This window comes from Neoarius graeffei, chromosome 11 (genome assembly GCF_027579695.1).
Source record: "Neoarius graeffei isolate fNeoGra1 chromosome 11, fNeoGra1.pri, whole genome shotgun sequence".
NCBI lineage: Eukaryota > Metazoa > Chordata > Actinopteri > Siluriformes > Ariidae > Neoarius > Neoarius graeffei.
This window is the reverse complement of record NC_083579.1, coordinates 8059133-8073753: the sequence shown is the minus strand read 5'-3', so window position 1 is coordinate 8073753 and position 14621 is coordinate 8059133. Positions and strand designations below refer to the sequence as shown.

At 40.8% G+C, this 14621-nt stretch overlaps 1 protein-coding gene across 4 annotated transcripts in view; it reads right to left on the bottom strand.

The window, feature by feature from the left end:
• Positions 1-12419, bottom strand: part of p4ha1b (prolyl 4-hydroxylase, alpha polypeptide I b) — a 60786-nt gene extending 48367 nt beyond the window's left edge. For 2 of the 4 annotated variants that reach the window (XM_060933363.1, XM_060933364.1), the window contains exons 1-3: positions 12253-12419; positions 2291-2367; positions 1846-1942 (exon numbers count right to left, since the gene is read on the bottom strand). In XM_060933363.1, the coding sequence (XP_060789346.1) occupies positions 1846-1942; positions 2291-2366 (173 nt within the window). In that variant the 5' untranslated portion in view covers position 2367; positions 12253-12419. Of the gene's footprint in view, positions 1-1845; positions 1943-2290; positions 2368-6612; positions 6698-11511; positions 11551-12252 lie in introns of those variants that run through there. The other 2 variants (XM_060933366.1, XM_060933365.1) reach the window with 2 other exon arrangements.
• Positions 12420-14621: the final 2202 nt, after the last annotated feature.

Sequence of the window (14621 nt, the reverse complement as noted above, 5' to 3'; positions counted from 1 at the left end):
GGACCTTGATGCTACATGCGTTTATTTAATTCTATCTATTTTATTTATTTAACATTTTAACACTTCATAAAATTATTATTATTAATTGAGGTGGAGTCCATGATGACGTATTAAAGCCCTTGTAGGTTTAAAAAAATTACTAAATAAATAAAACTGAGTGGGGGGGGGTAATATTCTGAGAAAATTACTCAAATTCCAAGATTAAAAAGGCACAAGTTTATGAAAAAAGAAAAAAAACCCTCAGAAAAAGTGTTTTTGTGCATTACGGAGTTGACAGAGGGGCTAAAAATTTACAAGAAAAGCAATTGGAAAAATAGCAGGGGGGTTTGTTTTGGTTTTTCTTTCAAGAATTATTGACAATTATATTATTGTAAGACCGGCATCTAGTCTTCATGATTTCAAATCGTTTCGAAGATGAACCTAATTTTTTCATATATATTTATATATGACAGATTATTTTAGGAATATTTCACTCTTAGTTTTTATTTGTATAATTCTTATTCATATTTGTTTATTCGACAGATATATGTGCAGGACCTCTGTGAAAAACACCATGGTGATGAGAGCCTCCTGTATAAACATTGTTAGAAAGAAAGAAAGAAAGAAAGAAAGAAAGAAAGAAAGAAAGAAAGAAAGAAAGAAAGAAAGAAAGAAAGAAAGAAAGAAAGAAACCGCATTGCTTTACTTTACAAGACTGGATCAACCTCATCACACCACAAACGCCACGCCTGAGCCGAGAGTTTTAGGAAATGCACTCTTTCCTCCTCTATCACACAATATAAAGAACAAAACACTAAGAGTTTCAACTACATTTCTCAGAATGCACTGCAGCCGGGAAGCATGTGATTGTTACCTGATGCCCCTTTTCCACCAAATCAGTTCCAGGGCTGGTTCGGGGCCAGTGCTGGTTCACAACTCGTTCAACTTGCGAGCCAGCTGAGAACCAATTTGCTTTTCCATAGCTCGGGGTGCTAAGGGGAGCCACGTCAGTTACGTCGCTATATATGTCAGCTACGTCGCTGCGTTTGCATACACCTTGGCGCGAATATCGAAGCAAAAACAACACGGAAGAAGAAGCAGCAACAACAATAATAATAATAATGGATGACTTCGCGTTTGTACAGCTGCTGCTTCTCGTCGCTTAAAAATGGCGATCTTTCACGGTCTTGCTATTGTTGTTGGTCTTAACAACTCCGCCCCCCCGCTGACGTAAGCAGTTCTTTCCTCTGGCCCAGCAGAGAGTTGGTGCTAGCCTGGAACCGGTTTTTCTGGACCCAGAGCCAGTTCTTTGTCAGTGGAAACAGAAAACCCGGTTCCAAACTAAGCACTGGCCCCGAACCAGCCCTGGAACTGCTTTGGTGGAAAAGGGGCATTAGAGAATATCCAAGGTTTTTTTTTTCTTGTAAATTTTGTGACTTTTTAATCTTGGAATTTCTGAGTTTTATTTCTCATAAATTTCCAACTCTGATCTCTGAAATTTCGAGGGTTTTTTTCTTCAAAATAATCCCCCCTCCGTCTGCTGTTTTTTTTTCTTTTTTAATCTACAGCAGTCCATCACACAAATCATCTCTGTTTGGGTTGAGAACAAATATTTCTGACAAGATTTCCAGAATATGTTTGGAACGTCCTGTTGGGAAGCAAAAATGAAATTATTTCCTGTTTTCAGCATTTACAGTGAGTTCACTGGGTCGGACCGGGTCACGGAACCGAATACAGTCGAGCTTTTCAGGGTGGAAAATAACCAGGTGAAGGATGAAACACATACCTGGTGTGTGGAATGTTTTTTTTTAATCATTATGAAGTGTGTCTCTATACAAACGTGTGTGTGCGCGTGCGTGCACTTACTGTTTAACCTGCTTCAGTTTATTCTCCTCGGCTCTGATGTAATCTTTCAGCGAGGTCACCAAGTCCTTCTCTGTGAACAGCAGGTCTGTCATCTGACCTAAGGGTTAGAGGTCAAAGGTCAGATTAAATATCAACTGTAACAGGTTGGGATTTAGGTGGAGAAAAAAATCTGAATATTTTGGTGTGAAGAAAATCGCATTAGGTACAAAAAAAGTTATTTCGCCCGTAGTCAGCTGGGATAGGCTCCAGCTTGCCTGCGACCCTGTAGAACAGGATAAAGTGTCTACAGATGATGAGATGAGATGAGATGAGATGAGATGAGATATTATACCACTGTAATATATGTTTTCCTTTACAATGTTACATATTTTGATTTCTATTGAGACTTTTTGTTATTTATTTCTATTTTTATAGCATGACAGGTGAAGTAAAAGAAACATCTCACCGATAGATGTGAAGAATTCATTGTGAGCATGAAGACTTTGGAGAAGTAAACTCAGTATTAACCAACACAACGCCATCCTGAAAGAAAGAGAGAGAGAGAGAGAGAGAGAGAGAGAGAGAGAAAGAAACACAGATGAATAAGACATTGTTGACTGTAATACAGTCCAAACTGCTGTACATGGATCAGGTTCTCATTGTTCTCCTGGTAAATAGGATCTAATACACACACACACACACACACACACACACACACTTTCAACTGAAGCTGAACAAACTCTTGTTCACGGGAGGGAGGGACGGAGCAGGTTTTACTCATGCGAGCAGTCAGATAAGATAAGAAGCTCACGGACCATTAACATGGGAAAGTACCAAGTGCTGATTTACCGCATTCATACAGCATTTATACAACCATCATAGAGCCATCACACAGAAGTCAGACAGCAGTCATACAACCAATATAGAGATTCATACAGCAGTCATAAAACCATCATACAGCTGTCACACTGAAGTCATACAGCAGTCACACAGAATTCATACACCTGTCATACAGCAGTCATACACCTGTCATAAAGCAGTCATACAGCTGATATACACATTCATACAGTAGTCATACAGCAGTCATACAGATTCATACAACCATTATACAGCCATCACACAGAATTCATACAGCCGACATGCAGATTCATACAGCAGTCATACAGATTCATACAACCAACACACAGAATTCATACAACCGACATAGTCATACAGCTGTCATAAAGCAGTCATACAGCTGACATACAGATTCATACAGCCGTCATACAGATCATACAACCGTCATACAGCCATCACACAGAATTCATACAGCCGACATAGATTCACACAGTACTCATACAGCCATCATACAACTGACATACAGATTCATACAGCAGTCATACACATTCATACAACTGACATACAACCAACACGCAGAATTCATACAGCCGACATTCAGATTCATACAGCCATCATACAGTAGTCATACAGCTGTCACACCGATTCATACAGTATTCATACAGCCATCATACAGTAGTCATACAGCTGTCACACCGTACACAGTAGTCATACAGCCATCATACAGATTCATACAACCAACACACAGAATTCATACAGCCGACATTCAGATTCATACAGTAGTCATACAGTAGTCATACAGCCGTCATACAGATTCGTACAGTAGTCATACAGCTGTCACACCGATTCATACAGTAGTCATACAGCTATCATACAGATTCATACAACCGACATACAACCAACACACAGAATTCATGATGAATGAACCCTTTATTATCACTAGTCACAAGTACCAGTGAAATTGACCATCAATCTGTCCTTACATACACACATGCACAGAATCGACAGAAGGGGAGTAACAGGACAGGAAGACAGGGATGAAAAGAAAAAACACAGAGTAACATGAGGAGAGGGGAGGAGAAAAAAAGCAACCCCCACACTATGCTCCTGTGAGGAGTACAGTGTGGGAACATAAAAAAAAAAACCTCAGCACATAAGCACAAAATAACACAAGTACACTTTACAACATGAAAACTCAGGACTTGAGGGGGGGAAGGGGGGAGGGGGGCGATCAGGGGTGGGGGTAAAGGGGGGGAGGGGATGGGGGAGGAGGTAGAGTTAGCCCAGCGCAAGCAAGCAGCCATCCGCTCCTGCAGCCATGATGGCGCTGGTCACGCACCCGCTTGTCACACTGGGGGTGAAGCAGCGAATGCGGGAAGAGGGGGGAGGAATACGAGAGAGTCTAACAGCAGTGACCTCCGGGGGGAATTGCTTCCCCAGCAACGGCCTTGGCCAAGGCCAGTGCTGTCTGAGGGAGCCAAAAGCAGATAAGATTGGGCTTGTTTGGTCTTGGGTCGAGCAGACGCATTCCTTTACACAACTACTCTGATTGTCCATTCTGGTCTCTCGAATCCATTTTCCTCTGCAAAGCCAAAAGCTTCTCCATGATGTTATCCAAGTTGCAGTTCAAGTTCTGAATAGCCACAGTCTGAGTGCCGACAGCTCTGCCCACCGCGTCAATCATATCGGGCAGCTTCATGGGGCTCTGAACAGCTGTCACCGTTTTCTGATTTCCTCGATAAACCAGGGCAATGCCTAATCCAATCAGCAAAAGTCCTGTAATCATGGTTCCGAATAGGTAGATGTCTTCAATGTCCTCCACAGAAAGAACTGCCAGGCACACAACCTGCCACCGCTCCCACACATCCATCGTGTAGCCAGCTGCGAACGTTCCGGCAGGACAGGCTAGTTCCCCCGAACCCAGGCTTCTCGTCGAGAAGACTGTGTCAATTGCGTGAAGAGACCAGTTTATCAATTCCATGGTTTTTAGTTTGGAGAGCAGTGCGGAGAGAGTCTCTCAAAAGTATAGACACTAGACAGACGAGACAGCAGAAGCAGGAAAGATAAGGGAAGGGAGAGACGGAGAATGCGACCGCCTTCCGCGAGAGCACGGAGAAGAAAAACATACAGCTGACATTCAGATTCATACAGTATTCATACAGCCATCATACAGATTCATATAGTAGTCATACAGCTGTCATACAGATTCATACAGTAGTCATACAGGCACCATACATTCATACAGCCGACATACAGATTCATATAGTCGTCATACAGCAGTCATTCAGATTCATACAGCAGTCATACAGATTCATACAGTAGTTATACAGCCATCACACAGAATTCATACAGCCAACATACAGATTCATATAGTAGTCATACAGCTGTCATACAGATTCATACAGTAGTCATACAGCCACCATACAGATTCGTACAGCTGACATACAGATTCATATAGTCGTCATACAGCAGTCATTCAGATTCATACAGCAGTCATTCAGATTCATACAGCAGTCATACAGCTGACATACAGATTCATACAGCAGTCATACAACCGACATACAGATTCATACAGTCATCCTACAGATTCATACAGCAGTCATACAACCGACATACAGATTCATACAGTAGTCATACAGTATTCATACAGTAGTCATACAGCCGACATACAGATTCATATAGTCGTCATACAGCAGTCATTCAGATTCATACAGCAGTCATACAGATTCATACAGTAGTTATACAGCCATCACACAGAATTCATACAGCCAACATACAGATTCATATAGTCGTCATACAGCAGTCATTCAGATTCATACAGCAGTGATACAGCTGACATACAGATTCATACAGCAGTCATACAACCGACATACAGATTCATACAGTCATCCTACAGATTCATACAGCAGTCATACAACCGACATACAGATTCATAGTCATCATACAGCCGTCATACAGATTCATACAGTAGACATACAACCGACATACAGATTCATACAGTCATCATACAGATTCATACAGCATTCATACAACCAACATACAGATTCATACAGTAGTCATACAGCTGACATACAGCCAACATACAGATTCATACAGCTGATATACAGATTCACACAGTAGTCATACAGCCATCGTACACATTCATACAGTAGTCATACAGCAATCATACAGCCGACATACAGATTCAAACAGCAGTCATACAGAAGACATGCAGATTCATACAGCAGTCATGTAACTATAAATTCATTTTTTTTAAGTTTAATAAATACAAAATTATTCATGTTGGCAAGCTTCTGAGATATAAAAGCAATAAAACACTCCAAGATATGCCGTTGGAGGAAATTAATCAACTTCAGCATGGCAACAGTATCTCCACATCATCACACCACTCTGTTGTTGATTTATTTTCTTGTAACAGCACAGATTTCAGGGGAAAAAATTCAAATATTTGAGCCTATAATACACTTGATATTGGTGTAAACTCAACCGTATTCATGCATTTGCTTTATAATCAGAATATTACAAACCTTTGTAACAAAGTGCAACACAGTTTGGATTTAGTTACACAAACACACCCTGTTTCGGTGATTCACACCTCAAAAACTCACACAACTGCCAACACACAAGTATGGGTCCATATAGCGTATCACAAGACCAACTATAATCAGTGTCAAAAACAGTAGTGTTCTTGTAACTAAATTCACACACACACACACACACACACACACACACACACACACACGTCTGGAAAGTCCGGAACAAAAATACACGATTCTGAAAAGCACTAGTGTGTGTGTGTGTGTGTGTGTGTGTGTGTGTGTTTTAGTTAAACACTCACACTGCTTGTATAAGAAGCCACGTGGAGGAGAGGGAAGGAATGCTTCAGCAATGTGTTAAACACACACACACACACACACACAGTGACCGAGAGATCACAACAAATTTGCTCACCATCTGTTTTACACGTTTGCAGTCCAAAAAAAAAGCTTAAACTTCGAGCTTAAAATAACTTTTTTGTTATTTTGAGGTTTGTGGAAACTTTAAAGAATTAAAGCTGCTCAAACACGTCCAGAGGACAGATCTCAAACACACAAAGAAACAATTTGAACTCTTTCTATAGAGTGTGATGCAATACAATGCAATATAATTCAGTATTACAGGAGGAGAGATAAGCCATGCCTCCTTCTCCGTGACTGACAGAAAGAGAAAAGGTGTAAAAGGTATAAAAACCTAAAGATCCAGCCTGATTTGAGACAACTACGGATGTTTGTAATTTAAATTCTGATTTTAAATAACCTTGCAAAATTATTTTTATTATTTTAAGGTTTTGGTCAAGCTTGAATTGAATCAAAATCTTGACGTCTCATACAGCTGAGTGCTTCATGTCTTTGTGCTTCAAATAATAATATTCATTCTATCCACATTCACTGGGTATGACCAATCACGCGCCCTGATTGGCTACTCTAGTACTAGGCTATCAGCTCATATACCATGAGTAGAGAAAAACAAAATGGCGATGCGTGTTGCTGAAGCAACCGAGGACGAAATAAAAACTCTACTCGAAAACAAAACCCGAAAAAATACCACAAAAAAAGCAACAAAATATGGAATCAAAGTATTTGATGCTAAGAATTTATCTTTTTTCCAAGAATTATTATTATTATTATTATTATTGCATTTTTCACAAATTGCTCCTGTCATTTTGCTGGTTTGTTTACATTCTTCATCTTTAAGCATTCAAATTTGTTGAATTTTTTTTAAACTGATTCAAAAGCTCAAAGGAGTTTGAAAATTACTTCTCTGAAATGTCCAAGGAAGAATTAAATAAATGTTTAAAGCTGTTCTGTTCCTCGGCACGACAGCGAGATGGCACTTTCTACAAAAAAAATAACACTAAAGTCAATTTGTGCCGCCATCGATAGGTTTTTAAAAAGTCCGCCTAAGCAGAAATTATTTTGTCGGACGTTTTGTGGAAAGTTATTTATCAAATTTTGCAAAAATTAAAAATAAAAATGCTCCGTGTAATGTGGATAGAATAAAACAGTTATTCCACTCAATCTTGTCGTACACAGCTTATAGCCGCCATCAGCTCACGTATGACTCGATTTTGTCAAATAACTGTTAAATATGAGCCATTCCACCGAATCGGTGCCATTTCCGTCCCTAGAAAATTATATGTATAAATGCACATAAAAATGTACTTTAAAATACATTTCCTTATTACGCAGAATGTCCTGCACATTGATCTGATTTCAAATTTAAGATATATAATTGTAAGGATTAATAAAAACTACCTAAAACACTGAAAAATAGCATGTGTTACCTGTCCCCGCACTCTAACTTTATACTTAACTATGAAATATTATGATTAAAATCCTTCAGAAACAGTATTTCTTTTGCACTGTTGTGTGACTCCATATCCTATCCATGGTTTAAAAATATTTTTTTCATAAGAAATCCACAATATCTTAGTTAAAATACACATTTTAGTCGTGTCCCTGGGTTTTCGCTCAGTCCTGTTACCCAAACATATTACCCCATCTGATAAATTTGGAACATTCCATAAATCACATGCGCAACAGGAAGTTACATCAGTTGTGTCTTCTGAAGGCTATGAAGGTTAGTTCTCTCATTTACTTTTCTGTATATTTGATGATTTTTTAACTTTGACTGATAAGGTCAACATCAACATACTGTCCTGTTACTTAAATTATTTCTTAGATGATATTTGTTTATTTTAAAAATACAGCCATGTGGCTTAATTCCATGTATTAGCTAATCCTAGGCTAAAAACTCAGTCCTGTTACTTTCAGAGTTTTGGTAACAGGACTGGAAAAAATGCAGCCATCTTTGACTTCCAAACCTTGTAATGTAGCCTGAGGTTGACCAATACACATTTTGAATAGTTAAATATGTGTGTTATTATAATCCAGTGTTGAAAAGATATAACAAATTAAGTTTAATTTGGGAGTGGTACAACAAGCAAATGGCACCCATTTGGTGTAATGTCCCATATACAGTCCTTTGCAAAAGTCTTAGGCACGTCAAGAAATGCCGTCGACCAAAAATGGCTTCAAAAATGATGAAATGAAACGTTTCAGTGTTAAAAAATATACTATAAACAGTAATCAGTGAGCCATAATAAATGAAACAAAGTCAGTATTTGGAGTGAGACGACCCTTTGCTTTAGTCTCAGGTCCAGTGAGTGCAGTTTTATGCGGAAATGAGCTGTAGGTTTTACTGAGCATCTTACAGAACCAGCCGCAGTTCTTCTGGACACTCTGACTGTCGCACTCGCGTCTTCATTTTGCACCAAAAAAAAAAGTAGCCTTCATTACGTTTTCTTTTTTAATCTGAAAAGTGCTCTCTTATGAAATAATACGCTGCTCAGATACAAACCTTTTTTTTCCCTGTAATTAATTTTGTGCTGGAAAACGAACGAACGTTTGGAACTCTAACATGTTTTTGTAATGTTTTGACTTGATAATGTTGAAGTCATAAAATACAAAGTTTATACAGGGAAAAAAGGGGGGCTAAGACTTTTGCACAGTACCGTAGTTACAAGGAGTTCAAATGTACATATCATACGTAAATATCCTCCTCAATCCGTTTGCTTTTTCCTGAATGTTCAACACGATTTTGTGCTCATGTTATGATAGCATCAATAAAGAATTGTTTTGTTTGGAATTGAATGGGCTTTTTGGTTTTTAAGATCCTTGAAGATCTTGGCAAGACATTCAAAGATCCTTAAAGATATTTTGAGGATCTTTGTGGAGATCCTCAACAGGATCCTGAAAGACTCTCACAAAGAACTTTACGGATCCTTGAAAGATTCTCACCAGGGTTTTTTTTTTCTTCTAACAAGCGCGTTTTTTCTTTGCCAATTGAATTGTCACTGCAAATATTTCGAAAACGTGCTGGTGAAGCCTCTGTGTGCTAGTTTTCCGAGAGCTTGATGGTGGTTTTGTGTGTTTCTACATGCGGTACACTCTTTAATTCATTCACTTGATTGATTGATTGATTGATTGATTGATTGATTGATTGATTGATTGATTGATTGATTGATTGAACAAAACTTTTTTTTTTCCACAATTCATGCAGTTCTCGGTATTTATAAAAGGACAATTAAAAGTAGACGGCCTTTCGATTTCATAAAATCGGTGAAATTTAGTTCCTTCTGAAATGTGGTCATTGTGATACGTTTATTTCTGTAATATCTCACAAAATAGGCCATTCTGTGGCTGGGAAGTTATTTAATTTGAGGGGATTAAAGCATAATGTGCATGAAATCGCTCGCTTCATGCAGTCAAGCAGACAGAGGAAGCCCGTGTATGTGTGTAGGTTTACCTTTGAGCGTGCACTGACAGTTCCATCATTCTGTCGCTAAACGAACAGCTGATCACACCGAGGTGCTCGCTGACCGCCGATATTTATTAGTTTGGTCCTGCGTTTCTTTTCCTTCGTATCTAACATAACGTCTTTTCTACTCGCTTTCTTTCCGTTACTGTAGTCGGTCTTTCACGTTTCATTTTTCTCTCCTGTTTCAAATTTGCCTTGCGCGAACGGAGAAAGCCCACCATGAGATGATGCATGACGTAGTATTTTGAATTGGGTCATGGCGAAACAGGAAAAAATAGCGGAGAATTTAGGGCCACGTGGAGATAAATGCATTAATTTTTTGTTTGTTTGTTTTTTAAATAATGATAATAATAAGATTGGAAGTCTGTGAATAGAATTTGGTAGCTTTCGATCCACTAAACAAAAATAATTTGGCATCGGGGGAAATTCTTTTTCTATGATCTACGCTTGAAAAATCTGAGTCAGCGTACCTTTAATTTCATTACATTACATGGCATTTAGGGTGGCGTGGTTCGCACTGTCGCCTCACAGCAAGAAGGTCCTGGGTTCGAGCCCGGCGGCCGGCGAGGGCCTTTCTGTGTGGAGTTTGCATGTTCTCCCCGTGTCCGTGTTGGTTTCCTCCGGGTGCTCCGGTTTCCCCTACAGTCCAAAGGCATGCAGGTTAGGCTAATTGGTGGCTTGAAATTGACCGTAGGTGTGAACGTGAACGGTTTGTGTCAGCCCTGCGATGACCTTGTCCAGGTTTGTTTCGCCCATAGTCAGCTGGGATAGGCTCCAGCTTGCCTGCGACCCTGTGGGACAGGATGATGGATGGATGGATGGATGGATGGATGGATGGATGGATGGATGGATGGACATGGCATTTAGCAGACGATCTTATCCAGAGCGATGTACAAGCCTATGTTCTTTTACACTGTGACATCTATGTGGACATTCGTGATGAATTATTTCATACATTACCTAAGTATATTGTTAATTTTAATGATTTTGATGATACAAATAAATTGTGTGTAATTATATCTGGTAAATATTGCATCAACGAATGTGCCAAAGCCTGCTACCTTGATTCTAAATAGAAGACTGTTTTTTACGAGTTCCAATTTATAAAACAACTGTTTGTGCTTTGTCTCCTTGGTACAATATTGTATGTTTTTATATAATTTTTCTTTAATGATTTTTTAGTTGGTGTCTCACAACTCTTTTTGAGTGATCCCTAACACTTTTTTTTATTTTTGTCAAAGGGAGGGGGGTAATTTGACTGAATTTTGTATTTGTATACCTCTGTATTGTATTTTTATTGCGTGTTGTGGAGTGACACCGAAATAAAGTATATCTATCTATCTATTTATCTATCTATCTATCTACAATGAGTGCAAAAGTCAGGTGACTTAATTGGTCACTGATCTTGAGGTTTCCTGACAAACTTCTACAAATGAGCTACATGCAATAACCGGATTAGATATTATAAGCAGCAGGCTGTGCAACACACACTTCCAGAAGAAAAAGTGGCATGACGTAATGCAACATCAGCCCAGATGTGCGTTCGTGACGATCCGCTGGTCCTGCATGGAGACCTGAGATCATCCTCAGCTGAGAAGGGCTGGAGCAGACTGCCACGTGTTCATCCCTCTCTCCCTCCCTCCCTCCCTCCTCTTGCTTCAGTGCTTCCTTCTTTGCTCTGCTCCAGGGAACTGATTTCCACGTCGGATTTGCAGTGCAGAAGGGTAAAAAGGGGGTGATGGAAAGAGGGTAGAGGAGAGGAGAGGAGAGGAGAGGGTTAGGGGTAGAGAACAGAAGAGAAGAGAAGATTAGAGAAGAAGTGCACTGCTGTGATTTGGAGGAGAAAGCCATGCGCGAGACCGGGTATCCGCTGGCACGCGCGCAGCTGAGCGCTTCTGCACAGTGCTCCTTCGAGAACATTCTGAGAACATTCTGAGCTGCTCAGCTCTGCTGCAACACGCACTGATATATGAACCGTAAACATCCACCAGCTGTCTGTTTAGACCTTTTTTTCCCTTCTATCATGAAAAATAACTGAAATCACAACTCCAGACACTATTTAAAGGTGCAACTCAAACTTCTTTCTGAGAAACTTTCGGAAGCGCACTGAGGAACGAACAAACTTTCTAGAAAATCCGGACTGACTGAAACCAGCAGGGGATGAGTTCATTCCCCAACAGTGAGGCAAGTGTTACAGCAATAAAAGAAACCAGTGTCTCCTCAGACCCTTACCCTGACACGGTGCAGTCTTCCTGGATGACACACGGTGATCACTCGACTCTCTGCCTGTGTTTATTCCTCTCTCCGGGTTTGTAGCCGGGTTTTATCCGGTGCTGCCTCGTTTCCTCTCCCCCACACGCCCTCTGCTGGTTCCGACTCCTCTGTGATACGTGCCGAGACTCACACACCAGTCCAGGGGCGGTTCAGTGGCCAGAAGATTCAATGAACCGATTCTATCCAACACGCGCGTTTGAGTGAATCGAATGATTCGATTCTGAGTCACTCCACAGATACGTTCAGACTGCAACCTGAAACGACCCATATCCGATTTGTTGTGAAATCCGATTTTTTTGTTAGGCCGTTCACATTACCAATTATATGAGACTTGTATGCGATCTCCAATATGAACGGAAAACAACCCAAAAGTGTCCCGCATGCGCAAATTGACACGTAATAAGCACATCTACGTAATACGTAAACAAAAAAAAGCGCACTCTTCAAGTTTGCAAGTAAAGCATGGAGATGAGGCGAGACGTGGCGATGTGGTTTTTGTGGCGGCGGCGGAACTCACACAATAACCTGATTAATGTGGGCAGCAGACTAATGAGACCAAAGGTGTCAAGTTACTGGAAATTTCCAGAACAATCTATCACTACGTTCACACTGCAAGGCTTAATGCTCAATTCCGATTTTTTTGTGAAATCCGATTATTTTGTGAGGTCGTTCACATTAACAAATATATGCGACTTGTATGTGATCCTCAGTATGAACGAAAAGCGACCTAAAAGTGTTCCGCATGCGCATTGCAGGATACGACGACGTCACACGCAGTGAGCATGGCCAGTGTTTACGGAAGTAACCTAAAGTTTCCTGTGTATGACAGTAGCCAGCATGGAGTACCTGGCGATGATGCAGTTGTTGTTGCGACGGAGCCAGAACATGCACAATAGCCTGATGTTAAGGAGGAGGTTGAGAAGGAAGAGGGCAAGGGTTTTGGCTCAGGCGTTCTGCGGGGTAGTGACTGCAACCTCCGTTCAAAGGAACGTGTGGGTGCGGAGTCGCATTGATGTCATGCGCCATGTTGTTGTAACTTTTTTTGAGAGACCCGCCGCCTACTTCAGCGCAGAATAGTGACGTTTGTGGCTTGTTGATGACGTGTAAGTCAGATGAATGCGACCTGGTGGTTCAGACTGAAGTCGCATATGAAAAGATCGGATAGGAATCGGAATTAGGACCACATATCCAAACGGCCTGGGTCGGATTTGAAAAAATCGGATCTGTGTCGTTCATATTGTCAATAAAAGATCGGATACAGGTCACATATGGGCGAAAAAATCGGATTTGAGTCACTTCAGCCTGCAGTGTGAACGTAGTGTTATAATCTTGTAATACAGGATGGTTTAAGTTATAAATCAGTTATAGTAACTGTTTTATTTAATCAGGCTAACAGATCAACATCCAGGTCCCTACCAAATCCACCATTAGCTTGATCAATTCTCTCATTCATTCTCATTATCTCTAGCCGCTTTATCTTTCTACAGGGTCGCAGGCAAGCTGGAGCCTATCCCAGCTGACTACGGGCGAGAGGCGGGGTACACCCTGGACAAGTCGCCAGGTCATCACAGGGCTGACACATAGACACAGACAACCATTCACACTCACATTCACACCTACGGTCAATTTAGAGTCACCAGTTAACCTAACCTGCATGTCTTTGGACTGTGGGGGAAACCGGAGCACCCGGAGGAAACCCACGCGGACACGGGGAGAACATGCAAACTCCACACAGAAAGGCCCTCGCCGGCCCCGGGGCTCGAACCCAGGACCTTCTTGCTGTGAGGCGACAGCGCTAACCACTACACCACCGTGCCACCCTTGATCAATTCTATAAAAGTCTATTTAAATTCTGAAAACTGTACAAATGTTGTTGTTTTCCACCAAAGAGGCGGGATTAGCCAACACAGAATAGTGACGTTTGTCTCTTGTTGATGACGTGTAGGTCGCATGAATGTGACCTGTCCGGTCAGACTGCAGTCGCATATGAAAATAACGGATATGCATCAGAATTAGGACCACATATCCAAGCGGCCTGGGTTGCATGTGAAAAAAATCGGATCTGTGTCATTCAGATTGTCGATAACAAATCGGATACAGGTCGCATATGGGCAAAAAAATCGGATATGGGTCGTTTCAGGGTGCAGTCTGAACGTAGTCTTAAGCTGTGTTCACATATATACCGGTACGATAGTGGTATAACTGTATCGATACAAAGTATACCGGTACAGTTTAGTGCATCTGTCCACACTAGCGAGAAATGTTTGCGGTTTTCTTTCACGGTAGTTGAAGTGCGCAAAATGTTTCCATGGTAACCGAGTAACTTC